General features: G+C 40.6%; 3 protein-coding genes and 1 non-coding gene across 10 annotated transcripts; 2 read left to right on the forward strand and 2 right to left on the reverse strand.

Annotated features, from left to right (window-relative positions):
• The first annotated feature begins 1,324 nt into the window (after positions 1 to 1,324).
• Positions 1,325 to 5,634, forward strand: scyl3 (SCY1-like, kinase-like 3). Its single transcript, XM_077607590.1, has 13 exons — positions 1,325 to 1,489; positions 1,575 to 1,763; positions 1,834 to 1,947; positions 3,048 to 3,104; positions 3,167 to 3,269; positions 3,333 to 3,444; positions 3,510 to 3,587; positions 3,679 to 3,818; positions 3,891 to 4,075; positions 4,674 to 4,845; positions 4,923 to 5,087; positions 5,176 to 5,430; positions 5,549 to 5,634. Exons 1-13 carry the CDS (start codon positions 1,325 to 1,327, stop codon positions 5,632 to 5,634), a joined length of 1,821 nt encoding a protein of 606 aa, XP_077463716.1.
• On the reverse strand, positions 5,107 to 19,266 carry firrm (fignl1 interacting regulator of recombination and mitosis). Of its 7 annotated transcripts, none has more exons than XR_013301295.1 (27): positions 19,132 to 19,266; positions 17,349 to 17,456; positions 17,205 to 17,244; positions 17,036 to 17,124; positions 16,853 to 16,957; positions 16,640 to 16,780; positions 15,627 to 15,789; positions 15,455 to 15,539; positions 14,647 to 14,785; positions 14,379 to 14,468; positions 14,222 to 14,286; positions 13,026 to 13,174; positions 12,827 to 12,956; positions 11,889 to 12,075; positions 10,940 to 11,022; positions 10,372 to 10,423; positions 10,210 to 10,299; positions 9,934 to 10,119; positions 9,152 to 9,268; positions 8,972 to 9,067; positions 8,717 to 8,830; positions 8,524 to 8,631; positions 8,370 to 8,450; positions 8,149 to 8,295; positions 7,879 to 8,043; positions 5,541 to 5,808; positions 5,107 to 5,466 (listed from the first exon to the last, which is right to left on the reverse strand). XR_013301295.1 is itself a non-coding variant. In XM_077607039.1 (26 exons), exons 1-26 carry the CDS (start codon positions 19,186 to 19,188, stop codon positions 5,722 to 5,724), a joined length of 2,874 nt encoding a protein of 957 aa, XP_077463165.1. In that variant the 5' UTR covers positions 19,189 to 19,266; the 3' UTR covers positions 5,107 to 5,721. The 7 variants fall into 7 exon arrangements, 5 of the variants coding, with proteins under 5 accessions (XP_077463165.1, XP_077463161.1, XP_077463160.1 ...); XR_013301294.1 differs by having other exon boundaries at positions 5,107 to 5,469; XM_077607039.1 differs by having other exon boundaries at positions 5,107 to 5,808.
• A 55-nt stretch (positions 19,267 to 19,321) lies between these two features.
• LOC144078723 (14 kDa phosphohistidine phosphatase) lies at positions 19,322 to 20,892 on the reverse strand. Its single transcript, XM_077607040.1, has 3 exons — positions 20,560 to 20,892; positions 19,973 to 20,097; positions 19,322 to 19,732 (listed from the first exon to the last, which is right to left on the reverse strand). The coding sequence occupies exons 1-3, from the start codon at positions 20,705 to 20,707 to the stop codon at positions 19,640 to 19,642; spliced, it is 366 nt and encodes a 121-aa protein (XP_077463166.1). The 5' UTR covers positions 20,708 to 20,892; the 3' UTR covers positions 19,322 to 19,639.
• Positions 20,324 to 20,396, forward strand: trnak-cuu (transfer RNA lysine (anticodon CUU)). The gene has a single exon. It is a non-coding gene; the product is annotated as a tRNA-Lys (tRNA).
• Positions 20,893 to 22,129: the final 1,237 nt, after the last annotated feature.

The raw sequence follows: 22,129 nt of genomic DNA on the forward strand, positions 1-22,129 counted from the left end.
TATATATATATATATATATATATATATATAAAATAGATATTATTTATTTAATTATATTAATACAGTAGTATTTGGCCCTTCTAATAAAAATTACGATTTATATATATTAGATAGGATAAGATTATATATATATATATATATATATATATATATATATATATATATATATATATATATATAAATTAATTTATGAAATTCAAATGTAGGCTGTTACATTTGCGTCACTACCTCACACCACTGCAGTCGATACCATTGACACTGAAAATAGGGGTTTAATCCCCCTGATGTTTAGTCTTAAAATAGTTATTAAGCTTTTTATTTTCTGTATTCAGCCGTTTATTTGATCGAATCAATCAGGAAAATCCTCCCAAATTTGTCAAAAAGTCAAATAGTCAAATACAAGCTGGAATTTCAAAATAGTAAGTCATGCGTTACAGCGTAAATGATGGTTTCACCCATACCGGAAGTAGCCGTGTTTACAGCGTGTTAGCATTGTCGAGATGAAGATCATATGATTGATTTCTGGCGTTATTGTGAGCAACACATTGACCATTAATATTACGGCCCCGGATTATTTTATTTAATAAAGTGCCGTATTGTAGTTTGGACAAGAGCCACGCTACGGCAAGACGAAGTAGCGATGGCCAGCTGGAAGGGGAACTAACGAGGCTGGCTAACCTGCCTCGCCGCCAGACGAGTCGTACAGGTAAGGAACGCATGGTGTTAAAAGCGCATTTGTGACTTGTTGTCGCAACTTTTATTCTTTGCACGTGGTTTCACTCATTCACTGCCATCGACAACAATACACGTTAAATCTAGGTCAACTGGGGTATCTGGCATTACCCGATTGCGTTTTACTGACGTCCAATCTGTTTGGACTGGGTGATCATTGAAGTGGATTGGACGTCTATCGTCGTCAATGGCAGACAGAGTTAAATTTTGTAGTATTAAAGTCGATAAAACGGTGCGATTTAAGTGGGGGAAATGCTAAAGTTACAGTGTGAGCAATGATGAAACTATTTTTTGTACCCTGAGCACTTCCCTAAATCAACTTTAAGTCTATAAAAATTGAGATTTCCAAGTCAATATTCATCCTAACGTTATGGTTACAAAATATTCATGTTTAATTTGCCTGCTTTGCGATCCAGCATTTTGTTTCTCTAACACTACCTGTTGATTTGGGGCAATTTGGGTAACTTCATGTTGATTGTCGTGTTGATTTTGGGTCAATTTCTGTCAACTTGGGGGGGAAATTCGGGTCTCCTTACCTTGCAAAGATTCCACACAAGTGACTTTAATCTCGAATGGACTCAGGTGAGCGGCCATGGGCGCCGAAAGCAGCGCAGTGCGGAGCTGCACGCCGGAGGAGCCGCAACTGAGCCTGCCCTTTGGCCTCACCATGTTCTCCGCCGTACTCCAGGACGGAAGGGCCGCTTCGGTGTTTGTTCACAAGCGTGGCAAAGAAGATAAGGTCAATAAAGCGGCCAAGGTGCGTTTGTTTTAAAGGAGATTTATTTTAAAAGATTGTTTACCATCGTATTCCATCGTGCGTTACATCCACGTCTCCGCCGCAGCACCTGAAGACCCTGCGGCACCCCTGCCTGTTGCGCTTCCTGTCCTGCTCGGTGCAGATGGACGGCAGCATCCACCTGGTGACGGAGCGCGTCAAGCCTCTGGAGCAGGTGCTGGAACACCTGACCCCGGAAGAAATCTGCGCCGGAATCTACGACCTCTTGCAGGCGCTCGTCTTTCTGCACGAGAGGGTGAGCGCGCCGTCGAAACTTGATGCCCCAAACTGGGATTTTTTGCTAACCTGTTTTCTCGAACCGTCAGGGGAAGTCGAGCCACAACAACGTGTGCGTCTCGTCGGTATTTGTCAGCGAAGATGGACATTGGAAACTTGGTGGGATGGAGACGGTCTGTAAATTCTGTGAAGCGGCGCCTCAGGTAGGAAGACGGAGTACAGTGGTACCTCGACATACGATCATAATCCGTTCCGAGACTGAGATCGTATGACGAGCTTTTCGTAACTCGAGCGGACGTTTCCCATTGAAATGAATTGAAAACAAATTCATTTGTTCCAACCCTCTGAAAAAACACCAAAAACAGGATATTGGATTGGACAAAATGTTTTATTTCTTCTAATTCGCCATATTTTGACAAAGTAATAAATGATGAGTGGTTTAATAGTAATAAAATGTGTTTAATAGAAGTAAAATTAGCATACCTGTCAACCTCTGCCGATAACTGCCCTTATAAATGATTATGATTCCCCTTACAAACCCCCAAAAAACCTTACAAACACCGTACGACTCGTACGGTGTTTGTAAGGTTTTTTGGGGGTTTGTAAGGGGAATCATAATCATTTATAAGGGCAGTTATCGGCAGAGGTTGACAGGTATGAATTAGACGCATTTCGCCGGGGATATAGACAGCAACATACACACGGAGGCGGGGGGAGGGACTTTATCCACGGCAACAACGCACTCGTAAACGAACAAACAAATTTAAATTAACTTGGATAAATATATACAGAAACTCAACGTTTAATGTAACTTCACACAAAACTGAATTCTAATTTTGTTTTAATCTTTTTTTACCTTAGTTCTATGGGTTGACCCCACCCGGACTTTCCGCCGGAGTCTTTAAAACAAACGCATCAAGAGTTGTTTGGAACTTGCCGCTTCCCCCTGTTTGATTACCGAGTGTATTCCAGATTTTTTCTTTGCAAAACTCTGCCGATTCATTGTTGTTTACCTTGTATGTAAATGTAGACCAACGTGGGAAAAAAAACGGGTGTGGAAATGCAAAGTCCGCCCAGTGCTCGTAGATATATTTTATACACGAAAGAGATGCAAAAAAGGCCATGGCCACCTGGCTTGGTCGCATCACGAAATTTTGATCGTATCTCGGGCGAATTATTCGATCGAAATTTCCGTCGTAACACGAGCATGTTGTATGACGAGCGGTCGTATCACGAGGTACGACTGTATAAAATTGGCAATGGCGGAAAATGTTTTGAAATGACAATTGTACTTTTTCCTTAGTTTCTTGCCAGCATTCGCAGTGTGAGGGACGCCAGCTGCATTCCTCCAGAAGAGCAGGTCAGTTCGTCAAATCATCACACGTTCTGGAGAGAAAAAAGTTGAATAAAGTCTGTTTTCAGGTGGAGGGTTTTCAAATGCTTACCGATAAACACGCCCACGCGCGAGACTGTTACTCTTTCGGCGCCATACTTGACGGTCTACTGCCTTTATTGAATGATTACGGTGAGGAAAGTCAACATGGCACTTGATCGTATTACAATTCTTATTATGGATCTCTCTGTGCAGTGTCGCAAGAACTGTCCGACAGTCTGAAGAAGACGTTGCAAGCCGGCCCGCTCAACTCCGACCCTTCATGTCGGCCCGCCCTCAGCTCCCTGCTGACTCATGATTTTTTCAGGTGCGCCCACGTTCTCGACGCTTGCCGAAGGCTTGTTTGCTCGAACGCTTTCTTCGTCTGCGCAGGAACGACTTTTTGGAAGTGACCAACTTTCTGAGCAGCCTAACGCTGAAGACGGAAGAAGAAAAAAATGAATTCTTTAAGTGAGTGATGGATGGAGAACCTCCTAAACGGCGGAGGTAGACATGAAAGCAGCTGGCTAACTAAAGAAAATCTGAAAATCATTTTGCGCAGATTTCTTCTGGACAAAGTCCAGACCCTGCCTGAAGAGCTGACTGCTGCGCGTCTGGTCCCCAAACTACTCAACTCGTTGGTGTTTGCCGAGCCGACCGCCGTTAAAAGCTTCTTGCCGCATCTCTTAAAGCCAAAAAAGGGTACGACAAAAGACAGGCTGGTGTGAAGCCACCAAAAAACTCAAGTCACCAATTTTTTTGTCTCTTGTGTAGATCGAAGCAGTAGCAGCGACGAATGCCTGCTGTCTGTCTCCCTGTACCGCAAGTACGTCATTCCACAACTTCTCAGGCTGTTCAAAGTCAACGAGGAACACGTCAGGATGGTGTTGTTGGCAAACATTCACATCTACGCTCAGTTTTTCTCTCATGAGGAGCTGAAGATTCAGATCCTACCTCAGGTACACACAGACTTTCCGATAAGTTATCTTTCTTTGTTATTATATATATACCATATTTTCTCGCATATTAGCCACCCCCGCATATAAGCCGTACCCTTAAAATTGCTTTAAAATCGTTGAATTTGACAATTTCCCTCGTATTGTTTAGCGTTTTCTCTTTATCGTTTGTCTATTTTGAAATGAATGACTGAATTGGCCACATTGTCTTGCGTTATGGCGTTTCGTCTTTGTCACCTTGCTGTTTCCTGCATGCCAAGTCTAATTTGTGCGCATATAAGCCGTACCCTGGATTCAGTCATCATTTTTTGGGGCGACAAATGCGGCTTATAGGCGAGAAAATACGGTAATTGCATTTCAAAAGAAATTCAACTTTTAGAGTTTATCATTTCAGTTAGGAAATTAACAAAATGTTAACACCAAAATTGGTTAAATTGAATTTAATAAAACCCTGGTTGGCCCCCTTTAACATTCTAAAACATTTCTTTTTGATTTTATAGTATTTAAAAATGGCACCCTGTAAAGTTGATTTCTTAGGCGGGAAGACAATGTCAACTAACACATGAAGTAAATATATAAGATTATGTTGCTCTTTATGTAGGTTCTACTTGGAATGAGAGACACCAACGATACCTTGGTTGCTATGACGCTACAGAGCCTGGCCGTGTTGGTGCCCTTGCTCGGGGCTCACGTGGTGGTCGGAGGAGAAAGAACCAAGGTCTTTAAACGCACCACTCCCAAGTTTACCAGGTCTGCTGAGGCCACGCCTGAAAGTAAGAAAACACTACCACAGAGCAACCATTTTCAGTTATTAATTCCTGGGTCTGAAGGTTGACTTTTCTGGTCGCAGCGTCGCCCGTCCACATCATTGAAGGCTCTTACCCGCAAATGGAGCAGCCTTCCAAGGTTTTGAATCTGTTCCCCAGACCGCCTGAAGACCTCATTCATGGTCACATGGGCCAATTTTCAGAGAGGAGGGATATATCACGGAATTTCACGCTGGAACCAACGTCAGGTTTGAAAAATGACGCGTATTATCAGATCGTTTTGTAGACTTTATTTGTGTAATATTGTTTCCCAATGCTAATGGTTTTGTGTCACAGGCCTCAACAAGCCAAAGTCCCTTGCCTTAAATGGCTTGAGTCAGCACAGAGACGTAGACTCTTCCAGCCCAGAAGAAGGCACGCATTCCGCCAAAGGCAGTGGCGAAGACTGGCCCGACTGGAGCGATCCGGACGAGGGCGAGGACCAGAAGAGCCAGCCAGTCCAGATACTCATCGAACCTTCGGGTCCGGCTTGCAGAACACAGCAGACGTTAGAAGACAAAGAGCCTTGGGATGAATTTGAGGACACTGAAGGCACCTCTGGGGCCTCGCCTGACATATTCACTCTGCCTGCTGAGAAACAAACCACTGAGCCACAGAAACTGCGATCTTCCAAAGCCTTGAAATTGAGCTCAAGCACTCACCCGGCCAGTCCACCCCCAACGGACCCCAAGCCTGGCGGGCGGCACATTCGGGGGCTCACTGGAGATCTCGGGGAGGAGTTTACCATCAAAGTGAAGAAGAAGCAGACGTACCAAGTGGACCCAGAGCTGGATTTGTTTGCAGACATGGTGCCGGACATCAAGCTGTCTTCTCCAACTCTGCTCACGTTGCGCGCGAGCGGTGACGCCGGGATGACTTTGCCCATCTTGGCCACGGACACAACAACAATGGTGCTGTCTTCCAAGTTTGCTGCCGCCAGTTCGATTGAGGTTAGTTTGTTCATTTTACTATTTCAAATCCGATGGTGCTACTGAAAGGGGTAAGACAGAAACTAACTCCCAGCCAATGGAAATGTGTCTTTTTAGGCCGAAGCAGAGGGTTGGGGTGATGGAGACGACCTCAACTGGGAGGAAGACACTGGCTGGGGTTGACATTCATCAGGAAGAACCTATGGGACACTTCCCCCAATTCAGATTTTTTGACTCAAAAACATTGCCTTTGTTTATTCAAGTGGAAGGAATCAATACTGATCAGGTGGGTGGAGGAAGTAATTACAAATTTTAATTTGCTTGCTAACTGACACGGATCAATAAGGAAAAAATAGTGCCAATTTCGTTAAGGCCACGTGAAGATCTTGAACTATCCGTGTCAGATTTGATGCCCAAAAGGCTAGTTGCACTTTGAATGAATGTGAAGTACGCATTAGATTAATTTATTAGTGGCTTTTTTTCCAGGGTGGGTGGGAGGAGAGGGGTTGTTGGTCAAATAAAACGTTTACTATAACAGAAAACTGATGTTTCTTTTGGGGTCCATTTGCAATGTGGTCATGTTCCATTTTACCCATAGAACGTAATGGTGGGATGCATCCAAGTTTTTGTGTGTAACGTTTGGCATTTCTATCTTTTCAGGTTAAGAAAGGCTGTCCGCGTGTTAAGAGCATGCTCGGAGTCATTTACCAGACAGTGCAGCATGGCTTCACAAACTTTGCAAAAAAGGTACCAACCACGAAACAATTTTGGACTTGGCACCAACAATTCCAAGCAAAGGGCTTCAATGTGGGTTTTCACACTTGCTCTTCTAACACTCTTCCGAGGACTATGTAGGATGGCTGCACGAACCTACTTTACTGTCTCAAAATCATTGACGAAAGAAATGGGGTCAAACATTTTGGAACACCTTTTATTTGTGGGCCAAACTCAATGAAAAATGTGCACTTAAACAGGTAAAAGTTTGGTTTTGCTAAATTTATAAGTGCTACTCAAAATATCAGCTCTCATGTCTTAGTTGGGCATACTACCCTGAAAACGTTTGATCTCGGCAGGTAAACAGGATTGGGCTTGGATGGTAGAATGCCTGGGAATACCATGAGCTGTAAGCTCTTATGTTACCAAGGGGAATTAGGTTAGTAGTTAGTGCATCAGTCTAGCGGCGTGGGTTCAAACTCCACACATGTGGACCTACTGGGATTTAAACCGAGGTTGCCAGAGTGGTGAGGCTGATGCACTAACTACTGATCTAATTCCCCTTGGTAACATAAGATGGTATTCCCAGGCAGCTTCCCATCCAAGTACTGACCCTGCTTACCTTCCGATATCAGGTTAGTATGCCGTAAGCCCAACTAGGACATGAGATCCAATATTTTGAGTAGCAATTATAATTTTACCTGCTTAGTGCAGATTATTCATGGAGTTAGGCCCACAAATACAGGGTGTTCCAAAATGTTTGACCCCATTTCCCAGGCCAATAATCTTGAGACAGTGAAGCATTCCTGCGTAGTCTTAAGGAAGAGTGGTAGCAGAACAAGTGTGGAAACCTACATTGCAGCCCTTTTCTTGTAATCTTTGGTGCCAAGTCCTAATTTGTTTTGTGGTTGGCGCCTTCTTTGCATAATTTGTAAAGAAGCCACGGTGTACTGTCTTCGGTGACTGAGTCCGAGCATGACTCTAACACTTTTCTTTCGAATTGAACGGCATTTCTTAACCTGAAAAGATAGAAATGCCAAACGTTACACACAAAAACTGTGAAAATTGTGGACTACGAAATAGGGTCAAACATTTTGGAACACCCTGTATTTAGTGTGTTAGGTCAAATTGTTCACTAAGTGCATTAACATAAAAATTACTATTACATTAATGTGTGAGCACTCCAATGACAACTACAAATTGTTTCTATTGAAATATTTAATCAACATCATTTAAGATTGATATATAAAAACTAAGCATTGTCATGCTGTTGAAATATTTTTTTTAACAACAACAACAAAAACCACTGGACGGGCTATTTTGTAGCCATGGCTGCACTAATTTCACTTATAAGCACCTGTAGCTCCTGTAGTCTGCCCACCAGCCACAAAGGAGGAGACGTCATCTGTGCTTCTGTTTTGCCTGCGACGAGTGCCTGGAGGTCCCTCAGCGCACTTTCGGCCATCTGCGTGCAGCGGTTGTAATCCTCGTCACTCTCCTGCCGAGCTCGTTTGGCCTGTGGCTGCATACAAACGTGACAAAAGTCATTACTTTGACCGAAATAAATACGTAAAAAAACCATATGTTTCTTCGATCTTTAAAGGTTAACAGCAACCATATAACTCACCTCTGTGTGAGTCGCAGATTGAGCAGAAATTTCCATGGAAACCTGCTTCGGGGACTCGAGCTCACAATTGTGTTGCTGTAAGACAGTCTTCTCCGCCTCGATTCTTTCTACCCGTGCCTCTTTGACTTCTTCCGGTGTACTTACAGTCTACAAAACCACACACATTTATTTACACTTTGCCATTGAACAAACAATGACTAAAAAGTGCTGACTTTTCTTACCTTGCTGAGGAAAGTCACCACCTTGCTTTTAGTTTCTTCCAAGCACAAACTGTACGAAATGACCTCCTCGTGCTGTGTTATCTTAAACAGGAACAGATATGATAGTCATGATAAAAAACAAAATGTGCAAACTCGAGTCGTACCCATTCTCTACCTCCACAAAACGAGCGAAAGCCTCCAAAGCGTGTTGCTCGACCAACCAGGAGGAACTTTGCGCTAAGAGCGATCCAAACAGGTTGCTCAACCTGGACAAAATTTCACTCTGGGTGCGAAAGAACAAGAAAATTGTCAAGAGTCAAGTGATGTGTCGCGATTGGCTCCATTCCCGTTGTGATTGGACCAAATACCTGGCTTTCAGGAGGGATAAAAACCTTCCCCATTGACGAAAGGAACTCCAGGACAGCAAGGAGCAGCTCATCTGGACATTCCTGAGACACAACAGCATCCACACAGACCAACGCCTACAAAAAAACATGCAAGCTACATAACAGGTCATCTCCATGATGTGCTGCAAAATCAACTTTAACCATTTTTAAAGGGCAAGCAATCAATACCGATCATTAAAAAAGAGAAAATTTAAAAAGGGTTAAATGTACACACACCTGGATGATGATTTGAGGCTCCATGTTTTTGATCAAACCTGCTGTTATTGAAAAAAGAAGCTGCAGAGTGGAGCGGAGCACTTGATGGCTCTGCACCTGCACATTCCAGAAAGATGATTTACTCACATGCCACCAACATAAAAGTTAGTTTAAAATCTGTCCAATACTTGTGTGTTTCACCTGATGTGGCGTCATTCTCTGCCACAACTGTTTGACTATAGTGGACGAAAAAGAGTGCTCATCCCCTTCATGTGACCTTTCTTGAACCACCACTAGGAGACATTGCAGTACCGCATTCTGAAAGCAACATCATTATGGAGTAGAAAAAAAAAAAAACATTTAAAAATTACATATTGCCCAACGGGTACACGGTCGATTGGTCGCCGGTTTTTTTGGTCGCCTGGAAGGTAAGTGATAATTACCATTTAACCACCAGTTGCTCAAATTTCCTAAATACAAACTGTGAATGACTATTTAGTCATACTTAATGCCCTAGTAATTATTAGGCTAAAGAAAAGCTCCAAATTTAACCGGACTTTTATTGTGTTTTGTTGGAGAACTTGTTAAGACCCTGACTAACGTAGCTTCTTAAAGGGACAACGCATGTACATACAAACTCTTATACACTCACACGTCGGCTCAGTCAAACTGCTCATGGCCATTGTTGGCTTTGATTGATGCATAGACCATGTTGTTTGACCTTGTTTTGTCGCCGGTCTTTTGGTCGTCCGTTGTTGCGGTCGGGGCGACCAAAAGACAGGCGACAAAACAAGGTAAAACAACATGGTCTATGCATCAATAAAAGCCAACAATGGCCATGAGCAGTTTCACTGAGTATTAACATACCGGTCACCCTCAGCCAATTGCTCCCCTTATTAAGCGATATAAAAATAAAAAAACGTACAAATGCAACGCGGCACATAGTTACTCACATAGGGCGCACGTAAAAGTATTGTCCTTACCACTTTGTCCACTTGGCCCAGTTTGTAGCCACCGGTCTGCCAGTCGGCCAAAGCTTTTTGAGCTAACGCAATGACGTCCGCCTCCACAAGTTGACGGGCCTCATCGCAAAGAGAGCGGAGCAGGACCTGACTCCATATTGGGAGGTTGGCATCCTCGGATGGAGGGAACCGTGCGAGTAATTCCATCTAGTAAAAAGAATACGGATAGTTATTCAATTCTTACATAAAAAGGTGGTTTGGATACACGTTTTGGACCCTCCTCCAGATATGGCTAACCTGATGGCTGGGCGTCATGAGGAAAAGCATTCGTCGGAGCAGCAGACCCAGATGCCACTTCTGGGGGCATTCGGCCAAACAGGTTTTCATCTGGCGAGGGGAGGAGCTCGTATTCAATTTAGGGTCGGAAGACGGCCAGAAACTTGTGGAAAAAATACCCACCAAGTGAGCGATGAGAAGGACATGATGGAGACAAAGTTCTGCTGATCCGTACCTAAAAAAAAAAGAAACAGACCCATCAATCAAAAAATAGGAAATATAACAATATAAATGGTTTGTGGAATATTAGGCTTTAAAAAAAAATGCACAGGAAGAGGATTATAATAAATCCTATTTTTTTACACACCAAAGCGCTGAAGGTTCACCATTAGTGAAAGAGTTTATTTTTAGATGCAAGGCACATTATGCCCTTTCTCATTAATTTTTATCTTTTCACATTGTAATTATTCATTTACTTTTTATAATACTGAATGCATGTATTGAGCAATTTAATTAAAGAGTACATTAAAATTAAGCTCCAACAACATAGTTTTGAAGGCATTCAACATATTCCATGCATATTTTTAAGGCACACTGTCAGTTTTGATGAAAAATAAAGATTTTTTTCCCCTTGTATTCTTAAAAATATAACTTTTCCTTTTCCACTATTGTGAAGGACTTGCGGTGGATCTTTTAGCATGTTATAGCATTTGTGTCAACTGCCAATGTCAACAACAACAAACATTCTCACCGAGCAGTGAAGCACCACACGTCTGTGGCCAACAGAGCAGTGTGGGTGTCGACCTGGACTGCAGCGGTCACTAAGCACCGCTCCTAATGGGGGAAAAAAAAAAAGATTCACAATGACAAAGAGAGGAGTGGTTCTGGTGTGAAAACATGAGCAGAAAATGTTATCAAGAAATAAAGTGAAAGCAGATGTAAATGCAAGCGGAATCAAAGTGTCGCCTGGGCTGAATGAGAGGAAATCCTTCACAAAACACATGCAGGGGCCAATGTAATTAGTCTTGATTTTTTTTTTTTTTTAAACCTGATTTCAAACCAAACTCAAATTGAAACTTAAAGCATATTCTTACAGGCCATTTCTATACAGTTTTAATTATTACGGTATTTTTTTGGGACGATAGGTCGCACCTAACTATGAGACACACCAGCCAAAAAATGCACAATGATGAAAAATATATACAAGTAGCATTTTTGGGAGGTCAATGTTGGTATTTTATCAGAAATCAAGAACAAACATATGTTAAAGTAACAATAGTAAAATGGAGAATAACGGGCTAAATAGACATCTGTTAACATACCCGTTTATCTTATAACTATAACCCCAAAAAATAACATAATAGCCTCGGTGAAAAAAATAAAACAATAGACAGCCCCAGCCAAACTATTAAAAAAAATGCGGAAAATATGATGGTAGTGGTTAAAATACCACTTTTAAAATGACTTGTAACAACGGAAGAATGAAAAACAACTAGCTAAATACTAGGTATCTCTTAACATTGTTTTTCAAATAACGATAGCCTAAAAAAGCATAACAGACTTTCATTGGTCAGAAAAAAAGGCCCACTTGAGTATTAATCTCAGGCCTGGCCATAAAAAAGTGTGAATTATAGGCCAAAAAATACACAGCACACTGGTAAAATGACTTGTAACAATATAGTTGTTGGGAAAGAACTCACCAAAACAGGAAAGTACTGTGGAGGAAGCACAGCGACACTAGCGCAGAGATGAACACACACGTGATGGTGAAGGGACACTTGACTTTGGGCCTGACCTCTGGTCATCACCCCCGGCAACAACACCGGCAGCTTGCGCTCCACATAGCAACTCCGGAAACTACGGAAAAGCGCCTGGTAGAGAGGAAGCCTGGAGACAAAGTAATAGTTGGTGTTTGATATACGTATATATCAGCTAGGATCATCGTCAAACTATATAGGTAATGCTAGAAAATGATATTTAAAGGCCCGTTTATTCTGGGGTGTTTGTGGATTTGGGGGTAATTCTAGGTTACTTCCTGTTGATTGTAGTCGCCCTTTTCATGATTTTTAATAAGCATTTCGGCTTGAAGTGTCTTCCAAAAAAATCAAATATGGATAAGGCACGTTGCAATATATTCCAATTTGTTGGGCAATGCTTTACAAACTATTTTTTTTACAGCTAAGTAAAAAACTGAAAATAATGTTTTGACTACTTTGGGATTTTTTTGACAAACAAGCTTCATGTTTTCTCCCCCCCCCAAAAAAAATCTACAAAAAAGCTTGTTTTCGATTGATTTAACTCTGCGACCTACTATGTGAATTTCTCGCACCCTTAAACTTTGTGATAGCGTTACAAAAACAGCGTTCGTGAAAAGGCCAGCTTCTTCTCTGCAAATTGTTTTTAAGATACTAAAGCAAGAGTTAAGTCAAACCAAAGATTGTAAGACATCTCAGCTATTTTGAAAACTACAAATCTTTGAGCCAGTAAAAAAACAACCCTGTGTGAGTCATTTCTGGGACAATTTTGGAGTTGGACCAGCGTAATCGGATGTAAAATACGGGCAAAATATCGATTTTCATTTGTACAAGAACACTCGGCTCACCGTTTCCGATAATAACGAGACATCTGGTCACTTTACCTGGGTGTTTCCTCCGAAAACTGACTGCCAGAGTGCCAAAGTGACAGCACCTCCTCAGACTGCGAGGCCAACTGATCCAGCACATGAGTCAGCAAAAGACACTGAGGAAGCTCGTGCTGTGGACTGATATCTGTGTACGGAAACACATGCCTTTCGTAACGATCCCAGAGGCAAGCCTTGACCGAGACTCCAAACTTACGCAGTTCTTCCGCCAGGACGATTTCAGCAAAAGGCCTCAGAGGTATCAGCTGAAAAAGAAGCGCATCCAGCGGAACGACGGCCGCCGCGTTCAGCTCCTCGGAAAGCGACGGCGGCAACGCCGGCGCGCGCACGTTTGGAGGGAATTTACTGAAAAACAGTAACGAATTTCCACATGGCTCAAAATTTCAAATACAACCAACAGATGACGTAGAGCTGGGCGATAAAACGATAACGATAATTATCGTGAAATAATTGTTGTCAACGATAATATTAAAAACTTTCGATAAAAACTGTAATTACCCCCACAGAGAACGGGAGCGCTGTTGCAAGATGAACACTAGTTCCAGACCAGTGCTCAGGAGAAGAAGATGATGATTTTAGCATGTTAACAATAGAGGCTAACACGGAGCATGAACGCAAAAGGACAACACGGCCAAAATAAGTGATTATGAGATGCAGGACAACACCGATCCGACCCACTAAAAGATTCAGGTGAATTCTCCGTGGCGTTTTCTCTTTTTTTTTTAATGCCTATTACCTGTGCAAAGAGCAGCCTTATTGAAAACTGTCCTCATTTGAGGACACCCTGTAATATTTTTTTTTACTTGCTATCAAGATGTTTTCCCATTTTATGTAAATGTTCTGAAAACATTGCAAAAATCTAAAACTTCTCTTGTGTTAATATGGGTTAAATTCATCTAACCTTTTAAATTATTTTTTGGGGGAGATGGCCATATGTGAGGTAAATTTACTTATTTCTTTTTGTGAGGCTGAAAAGTCTGCTTGTCAATGGTGATGTCTTCAGTTGATGATTTTATTTATTTCATATAACACAGCAACTTTTGGTTTGAAGGAAAATTATAAAAATAAAGATGCTTGTCAAAATTTCTGCAGGTTTTATTCTTTACTTTTCACAGTGTAAGGAGGGAGTTGTATTATATCTATTGCACAACAGAACAAAAAATACTTTTTAAAATCATCATATTTCATATACTCTTTTCTTATAAAGTAAGGTCACATAGTTACTTTCATATTTGAATAAGGAGGAAAGTAATTTATTTACTTATTAACAGAAGTTTCAAATTTGAAACAAAGATGTGATAGTTATCGTGATAATTATCGAGACTGTTTTTTTGTGATAATTTTTGTCATATCGCCCAGCTCTAACGTGGCGTAAATCAGATGTTTACGTACCTCATAATCTGGAGGTAGAGTTGATGAAAGAGCGAGCAGGATTTTGCTAAGAAAGCCTTGAATTCCTGTTGAACAAAAATATAGGTCCATAAATAAGAGGTCAAATTGTTTTACGGTATTTCACAATAATTTGATGACTACAAGATCGATCTCTGACCTTAACGTAATGAACGAGCGTGTTGGCAAAAAACCTGCACGCCTTTGCAGTTTTCTGGAAGAGCTTGTGTTCTGTGCTGTGGGTGGCCTCCTTAAAGTAAATGGACAAAAGTGCACCGAGTCAAATGGCTAATGATCTATTGGAGACCTTTGACTTGAAAATACCTTCTACAAGACAAAATACATCAGGCGAGAGGTTTAAGGCCGGAAGAGAGGGTCATTATTCTATAAGAAGGGACAGAGTATTGCTGATTGGCAAGCATTCAAACCTGCAGGGCACTTTGCTTTATCTGCTCTGCCAGATCCACGGCATTGTGAAAGGAAGCCAGCAGGTTGTCACACAGGCTCGAGGTGATGTCACCATGATGGAGATGTTCCTCCACCAGCGACTGGTACTTCAGACTCTGCCTGTGCATGATTAGGGATCTTAAAACAAGGTACATCTATTTGAAAAGGTTCGATTTTATTCATGCGAAGATTTTAAATTGCGATTATTTTTTTGTCTATGAAGCGCGCCATCACTGAACAAAATTATTTTTATACAAATTGCATTGGTGCATCAATATAGTTTGATGTGGTCATTTACATCTAGTGTATCGATGAGTCATTGATTTGAAATTATTTTTATATCATTTTTTTTTTGAATCTATGCAATTGCTGTTTTGGACTAATTTCATTTACATTATTTATGATACAAAAATATGTGATTATTGAATTACATTGTGTTATTTAAGTGTTTGAGTTTTATATATTTCCTTGGGTATGGAAAATTAAGTGATGATAAATTAATGTAAATATGAAACATTATTTCAAATTAGTGATCAGTAGGGTACTTGATATTGAAAATACATGTGTATTTCAATATAGACGTTACATTTATTATCAACTAAACTTTGAATTAACGAAATGTCTTTTTTTCTCAGTTTCATGCAATAAAAAAGTGCATTTAAATATTTTAGTTTTCATTTTGAACATATATATATATATTTTTAAATCATATTTGTATATTGACATCTACATCATTTAAAGAGAAACAGTCATATGTCCAGTATTTTGCATGCATTCCTTGGCACTAACTTGACAAGGAACTTCCACGTGTTGGCGTGTAGAGCCATGTCCAGGTTGGAGATTATGGAGCCAATGTCGAGAAGGCTGTGAATTACTGAAAAAGATGATTAAATTAATGAACACATTTTTAAATTAAAAATTAGAATAAGACAGCGGCAACATGAGAAGCATCTCTTAATACCGGAGACAATATCGGTAACCTCTTCTTCAGAGGCACTGCTATCGAGAGAAAGCCTGTCCAGCAGCTCCAACAGGGCCTTTTGGAGGGTGTAAGCCTCCTTGAAGAGACTCTGCAGCAGGTCAGCCACCAAAGAAAAACGGCCACAGTAGACCACTTCGCTCTCCTGTTGAAAGTATGAAAAAAATAAAAAAACTTCATTGAATGAGGTGTTCATTTTAGGTATCGTAACATTTTGGCCGCGGCCCAGTCGGCTTCACGGTTCCGGGGTTGAGGATTCGTTTCCAGGTGGGTCCTCACTGTGTAGAGTTTGCATGTTTTCCCCAACCTTGCGTGGGTTTTCTCTGGGGGTACTCGGACGTTTGGTCCCCGGACGTTTGGTCGCCCGGACGTTTGGTCGCCCGGACGTTTGGTCGCCCGGACGTTTGGTCGCCCGGACGTTTGGTCGCCCGGACGTTTGGTCGCCCGGACGTTTGGTCGCCCGGACGTTTGGTCGCCCGGACGTTTGGTCGCCCGGACGTTTGACAACATGACAGAGAGTTTACCGTTGAAACAAGCTCTCAAAATTATATTAAGGAGAGAGAGAGTTTAATATCTAAATATCTACTGTTGAAACCAGCTCTCAAAATTATATTCACCCGGGCGACCAAACGTCCGGCGACCAAACGTCCGGCGACCAAACGTCCGGCGACCAAACGTCCGGCGACCAAACGTCCGGCGACCAAACGTCCGGTCACGAGGTATGATTGGTTGTACTTTGTCTCCCCCGCCTGGTGCCCATAGTTAGCTGGGATTGGCTCCAGCACCCCCCTTGACCCTTGTGAGGAAAAGCAGTTCAGAACATAATCAAATAAATAACATTGTTGTGGTTTTGTGCAAATGAGCCACGCCTCTCTATTGCAGTACTACATCAAATTTTACTACATTACCAACACTGGTCGAAATCTTGAGTAGAAAAACCCAGTAATTTATAAATGTGCTAATTACAACAGCCTAAATATGAAAATAACCCTCACCTTACAGTGCAGAAAAGTGTCTCGAAGAATCTTCAGGATGGATTTTGGTAAGGTGCGGATCATCATCAGATCCGGGACGTCATCATAGGTGCTGACGTGACGTACACACGTGGACATTGTGTCAATTATCTGCATCAGTGACTAAAAATAAAGAATCATCAGTATCAAATAACACATTAAAATCAATGGGTAAATCAGGCTGACAAACCTGACCTTCAGATTGTTCCTCAGTAAAGAACAAAGTTCGGTGTTTTGGCTGGATAAGTCTCCAACTTGGGTTGCCAGTTCTTTCATCATCCTGTCATACATAGTCACAGCCTGCAGAGATGTCAAAACAAACACAACGTTTTACGGACTTGTATGTGGGAAACCTTGCAAATGTGTGCTTATCTTTACTTTTGGTAAAATTTTGGAGAAGCATTCATTTTCTAGATCTGACAGAGCAATGTGGGGGAGGAACATCTCTGTTATTATCTTCAGTACGCCTGGAAAAAGGAACGTATGTATTAATATATAATTAGAAAACAAATGTAAGTGTGGAACAAATCCAGCTATGCTCACGTACGTATGTGCTCATCCCAGTCTTCGGCCTGGTGATGTAACGAGTGAAATTAGTTAAGGAAAACACACAATTCTGTGAAAATTAGTGCAACTTCATAATGTTATTTTATGGACTATAAAAATGACATGATAGGACCGGGAAGGATATGGTAAGTTTGGGCAGGACAGCCTTGAGCTCCTGGCGGCAGGTTTCCTGACTCCATTGCACAACCTGATCCAGGAGAGACGTGTTGGTCTGGGACATTTTGACGCCAGCCTGCCGGACAACATAAAAATCAAGTTCAAGTGACTCATTTTAAACGTGAGTCAACATGTAATTTGCCCAACAACATGTGTAGTACCTCCACGTACGAACATCGAACGACGTAGCTAAGCTAACTCGGCTCTCATTGTTTTTGTCGTAATTTAGCAAAAGTGTATTTACATATTTAATGGTAAACTTCTGGCTTTAAATCCATGTCCTTAACAGCAGCAGCTTGACGAAATCGGGAAAACGATTTCACCAATTCGTCGAAAACTTCACGTGGATTCCTATAAAGTAGCAAAAGTTTTGAAGTGCAACCGGGTAGCCATTTTCATGTGTCGCGCGTTCGGAAGTGACGTCATATCCGTTTCCGGAGATTTTCAGTGACTTTGAAAAAAAAAGATATTTTCGTCATTTTTCATTTATTTTTTTATCCAGACTAAACAATTTTGAAAGTAATGCTGCTCAGTTTTTTTATTTTATGGTAAATTTCTAATCCTTTTCATACACTTGAATGAAGCAAAGAATGTTGTACTACATAAATTGAAAAAAAAACTGTTGCCATATTAATATTATTAATATGGCAAGTTTTTTTTCAATTTATATAGTACAACATTCTTTAATCCTATGCTTATTATTAATTTAATAATGAGCATAGGATAAGCAAATACAAGACAGGGAAAGAAACATTAGGAATTCTCATCTTCACTTGGAGTTGGCTGTGCGGGAGTAGTGGACTCACTCATTGTCTGGGAAAGCTATTGTTTCTGAAATGATGTCTCCCAATGTTGACTAAACTATCACACCTTCATTAACTGATGTATTTCCCGGCAACATGCCGGAGGTGTCTGCTTCCATCGGCATGGGAAGAAAGTCTAGACCAATCTCCGGGTATCTTAAACGATGAAATCCTTGAGGATACTTTGACCAGGAAGAGTTATTATTCACAACAACAACACTTTTTTCCTAATCCAGGATACAAAAAAAGTTGTGTTTCAGACTATCTACTCCTAATAATTTCAATATAATATTAAGATGTCTTCCCAACTAACATTGAATGTCAATAAAAAATATCCTGGATTTCAATTCAATTCCAATTAATAACAGCTCGTTCACAAATGAATGTTTGCAGTTTTAGAAGCACACATAATTTTAAATCCACTTCTCATTATAAACATTTAGAATCAGGACGCCTTAGTATTCAAATATCCCAGAGGATTTTTTTCTGCTTTCTAGAGTATATATTTTTTGAGTAATTTTAACTTTCCTTGACCGATTGCCTCACATAAATCTTCTTCGGTTTCTATTTAAAGGAACCAAACCTTCATTTTCTGTTATGGGCATGTCCGAATTCCCCCCTTCAGGCACGACCTCGGTGAAACTATCATATTCCGAGAAAAGGGCCGAGTCTCACAGAAGGAAGACTTTCCCTCACTTTCGTTTGAGGATAACGGAAAGATTAGCGGTTCACAGGAAACTGGCTCCGGCTTAAGGATGCGACTGAAAAGGAAGACGGCCTTTTGTTTTCCTACAATTCAGGGTCACAGGGTAATTGGCAATGTTGCCAGTATGCTATGTTGGGTTCTCTACAAACGGCTCCAATTCCTCTTCATGTGGGATTGATGCCAAAACAAAGAAGGTGATGATAAAAATGGCTCCAAGCTTAAGTGCCAACTCGTGAACTCACTCGCATCAAACAGCAGGAAGAGGAGGCAGTGCTGATAACATATCTAGAAAAAATCATGAGTTTTAGAGAATGACACTCGCTGGCCAGAACAGAATATTGTAATACCAAAGAAATGGTTGGTTCAAGCCTCCCCGAAAAATATTTAGTAGATTAGAACAACCATGAACAACATTTCAGTCTCCCACAGCGCTCAAATGAAAACATTTTATCACGATAACAAGTGAATATTTCACTTTCCCTTTGGGTATTGGATGAGAAATGAAAGGCTTCCTCCGAATCACAGGAAATGTTTGATTCTAAATATGTCACTCCCTCTTATCCTAAAAGGAAAATTAGCATTCTGAAGACGAGAAAACTTTACTCAGTCTTATAATCTTTCGAAAATAAACAATAACACCTGCTGAGCCATACAAATGCAGTTGGGTGAATCTATTACCTGACAAAAAGAACATACACACTAATACAATTTGACTCATTTGCTAATTAGTGCAAGTGTAAAGAAATATTCTTATTTTTTGTCATCACTCCAAGTGATCTCGTAGTCGACGAAGACGCTCTTCAATTTGTCTACTGACACAGAATGGTCAGCTTTTCCAAAACCCTGAAAAAAATAAATAAAAAAAATACAGTGACTGCACACAGCTGCATCAGAAATATGTTTTTTTAAATACAAAGATAACAATGCTAAGGTTCCAAAAGTCAATTTACTGTAATAAATTACTCTGTTAGCTTTTTGGCCAACTATATAAAACTGAGTATTTGTAAAGGGGGATTTTTACTGACAGCGATTTGAATCTACAATATTGAAATTCTGATGTACTTTGAATGAAAAAGGCCTTACAGTGGACTCTCCGAAGACCCTTATTTTTTTCTCTTGACTCTTGTGCTCTATCTTCCCTCCACCGAGGCATTGACACTCCATTCCCAAGGCCTCCATGGCTGGCTTGACCTTCTCAAAAATATGATCTGCAAATAATTCATATACACACATGAGGGAGTCTAAAAAGATACACACTCGAAATAGCCCACTGGTGATATCAACATTGCTTTATCTTAATATTCGATAGCTATCTTGCTGTAGTGTAAAATTGTCAAACAATTTCATTTTGTTTATTTAGTATTTCTTCTTTTTCCAAAGTCAGCTAGCCAAAGTCTATCAATTAGATAATGATCCTCTGACCTGTCCAACATCGCCCGGCTAGCTCAGTCGGTAGAGCATGAGACTCTTAATCTCAGGGTCGTGGGTTCGAGCCCCACGTTGGGCGGATACTTTTGAAAATTTTGACAGCGTACTTTAGAGCTAACGGTCACTTGTTCAAAATTGTCTCCATGATTGACGTAATTTGCAGGTTTCAAACCGTGAAACGTCTCTTAATTGTTACGTTTAATACATTTTGGTCCGAAATAGTGCTAATTGTGTCAACTTACTGTGATATTCAGCACTTTTTGTGCCGCGGACAATGTCTTTGCTGACGTCGCCGCCTTTTACTTTCACTCGAACCAAAATATACTTGAAGGTTCCCTCCGGATCAATCTCCGCATCGGGGATTGCGGCCAGGGATTCCGACATGTTCATTGTCGCTTTCTATGACGTTGGCACAAATATAAAGGAAGTAGTATAGAGGGCCTTTTAAGGACTACAACTTTTACTTCCGGTCTTAAAGAGACAGGCGCTTTTTTGTGGGGAATACTAAAATAACTTTCATCGTCGAACCTGCGCCTTTGGACGGACGGGAGTTCAAACTGTCACAATATGACGTCATTTTTAAATTCTTTTTCTGAACTGCTTATCCTCACAAGGATCGCGGGGGGTGCTGGAGCCTATCCCAGTCAACTTTGGGCAGCAGACACAAAGAGATGAACAACCATCCACGCTCGGGGGAAATTTAGTGTGTTCTACAAGGCTGGAGTACCCGGAGCAAACCCACCAAATACAGGAAGAACATGCAAATTCCATGCTGGAATGTCGAAATAATTATAAAATAATTCGCGATCGACCATCAAGTATTTTGAGTTACAAGCATATTGACGGAGAAAATTCCACTTGTATTTCAAATATATATATATATATATATATATATATATATATATATATATATATATATATATATATATATTTTTTTTTAATTATCTCATCTATTTACTTGAAGTGCCACCCAGCAAATCAACGAGATGCTTTGCTGCACAAAGCGAAAAAGCATCTGTCGCGGAAGCTCCAACGAAGCCAAACAATATAGTCAATTACTCCCGGGGGCCTATAAAAAAAATAATAGGTTTAGAATTTTTCGAGGGAAAGGAGTGAAGGTGAAGAAGTGTCAGCAACACGCAGGAAGGAAATGCAATGTCATTTCTGGAAAGTGTGCAGCCAGCCAGAGCAGGCGCCTCCACATTTCCCATATCCCAGTCTGCTCATTAAAATACCAGTGAAGTTATTGTAGTCTGTTACCTTTCCTTTCTTGTCACTTTTTTTTTTATTTGTGCCAATCCCAAGTCTCTCTTTTCAATGAATATAGTTAAAGTGGTACTCTCAATTAATTTGTAAATTTGTACTTATTCAAAGTCTATTCACATATGCAACTGTTAAAATGAGGAGCGTTTACAATGGTAGAATTTGCATAAGCATAATTTATGTTTTTTTTAATCAGAAAAATGAATGAATCTTTCCCCAACATTTAGTAGTTATTTTTTTCTTTGTTGGTTTCATTAAAATGAGAATAAAGTCCTAAATCATGGTATACTCATCTCTAAATTATGACTCAAGCTGTGAGAATATACAATTTTTAATTATGATGGTGCACAAATATTTTACTATAAATCATATGAATAAATGTAAATGTTTGTTTGATAAGGAAATAATTACTGTGCCTAAATGTAATTAAATTAAATGCCGTCAAAAGAAAATGCGTCTTTGGTTCATTTATATCTAATATGTATGTATGTATCATACCTGTCAACCTCTGCCGATAACTGCCCTTATAAATGATTATGATTCCCCTTA

Source organism: Stigmatopora argus, chromosome 8, assembly GCF_051989625.1.
Source record: "Stigmatopora argus isolate UIUO_Sarg chromosome 8, RoL_Sarg_1.0, whole genome shotgun sequence".
Taxonomy (NCBI): domain Eukaryota; kingdom Metazoa; phylum Chordata; class Actinopteri; order Syngnathiformes; family Syngnathidae; genus Stigmatopora; species Stigmatopora argus.

Coding starts and splice junctions, on each gene's coding strand:
- scyl3 (XM_077607590.1), top strand. CDS start 1,325: ATGGGCGCCGAAAGCAGCGCAGTGCGGAGCTGCACGCCGGAGGAGCCG. Junction 3,819..3,890: donor TCTCTTAAAGCCAAAAAAGG/GTACGACAAAAG, acceptor TCTCTTGTGTAG/ATCGAAGCAGTAGCAGCGAC. Junction 4,076..4,673: donor AGATTCAGATCCTACCTCAG/GTACACACAGAC, acceptor CTCTTTATGTAG/GTTCTACTTGGAATGAGAGA.
- firrm (XM_077607034.1), bottom strand. CDS start 19,188: ATGATTTTTTCTAGATATGTTATCAGCACTGCCTCCTCTTCCTGCTGT. Junction 16,958..17,035: donor TCTCCAAAATTTTACCAAAA/GTAAAGATAAGC, acceptor ACATCTCTGCAG/GCTGTGACTATGTATGACAG. Junction 10,120..10,209: donor TCATGACGCCCAGCCATCAG/GTTAGCCATATC, acceptor TCTTTTTACTAG/ATGGAATTACTCGCACGGTT.
- LOC144078723 (XM_077607040.1), bottom strand. CDS start 20,707: ATGAACATGTCGGAATCCCTGGCCGCAATCCCCGATGCGGAGATTGAT. Junction 20,098..20,559: donor AAAAAGTGCTGAATATCACA/GTAAGTTGACAC, acceptor AATTATTTGCAG/ATCATATTTTTGAGAAGGTC. Junction 19,733..19,972: donor GGGTCTTCGGAGAGTCCACT/GTAAGGCCTTTT, acceptor TATTTTTTTCAG/GGTTTTGGAAAAGCTGACCA.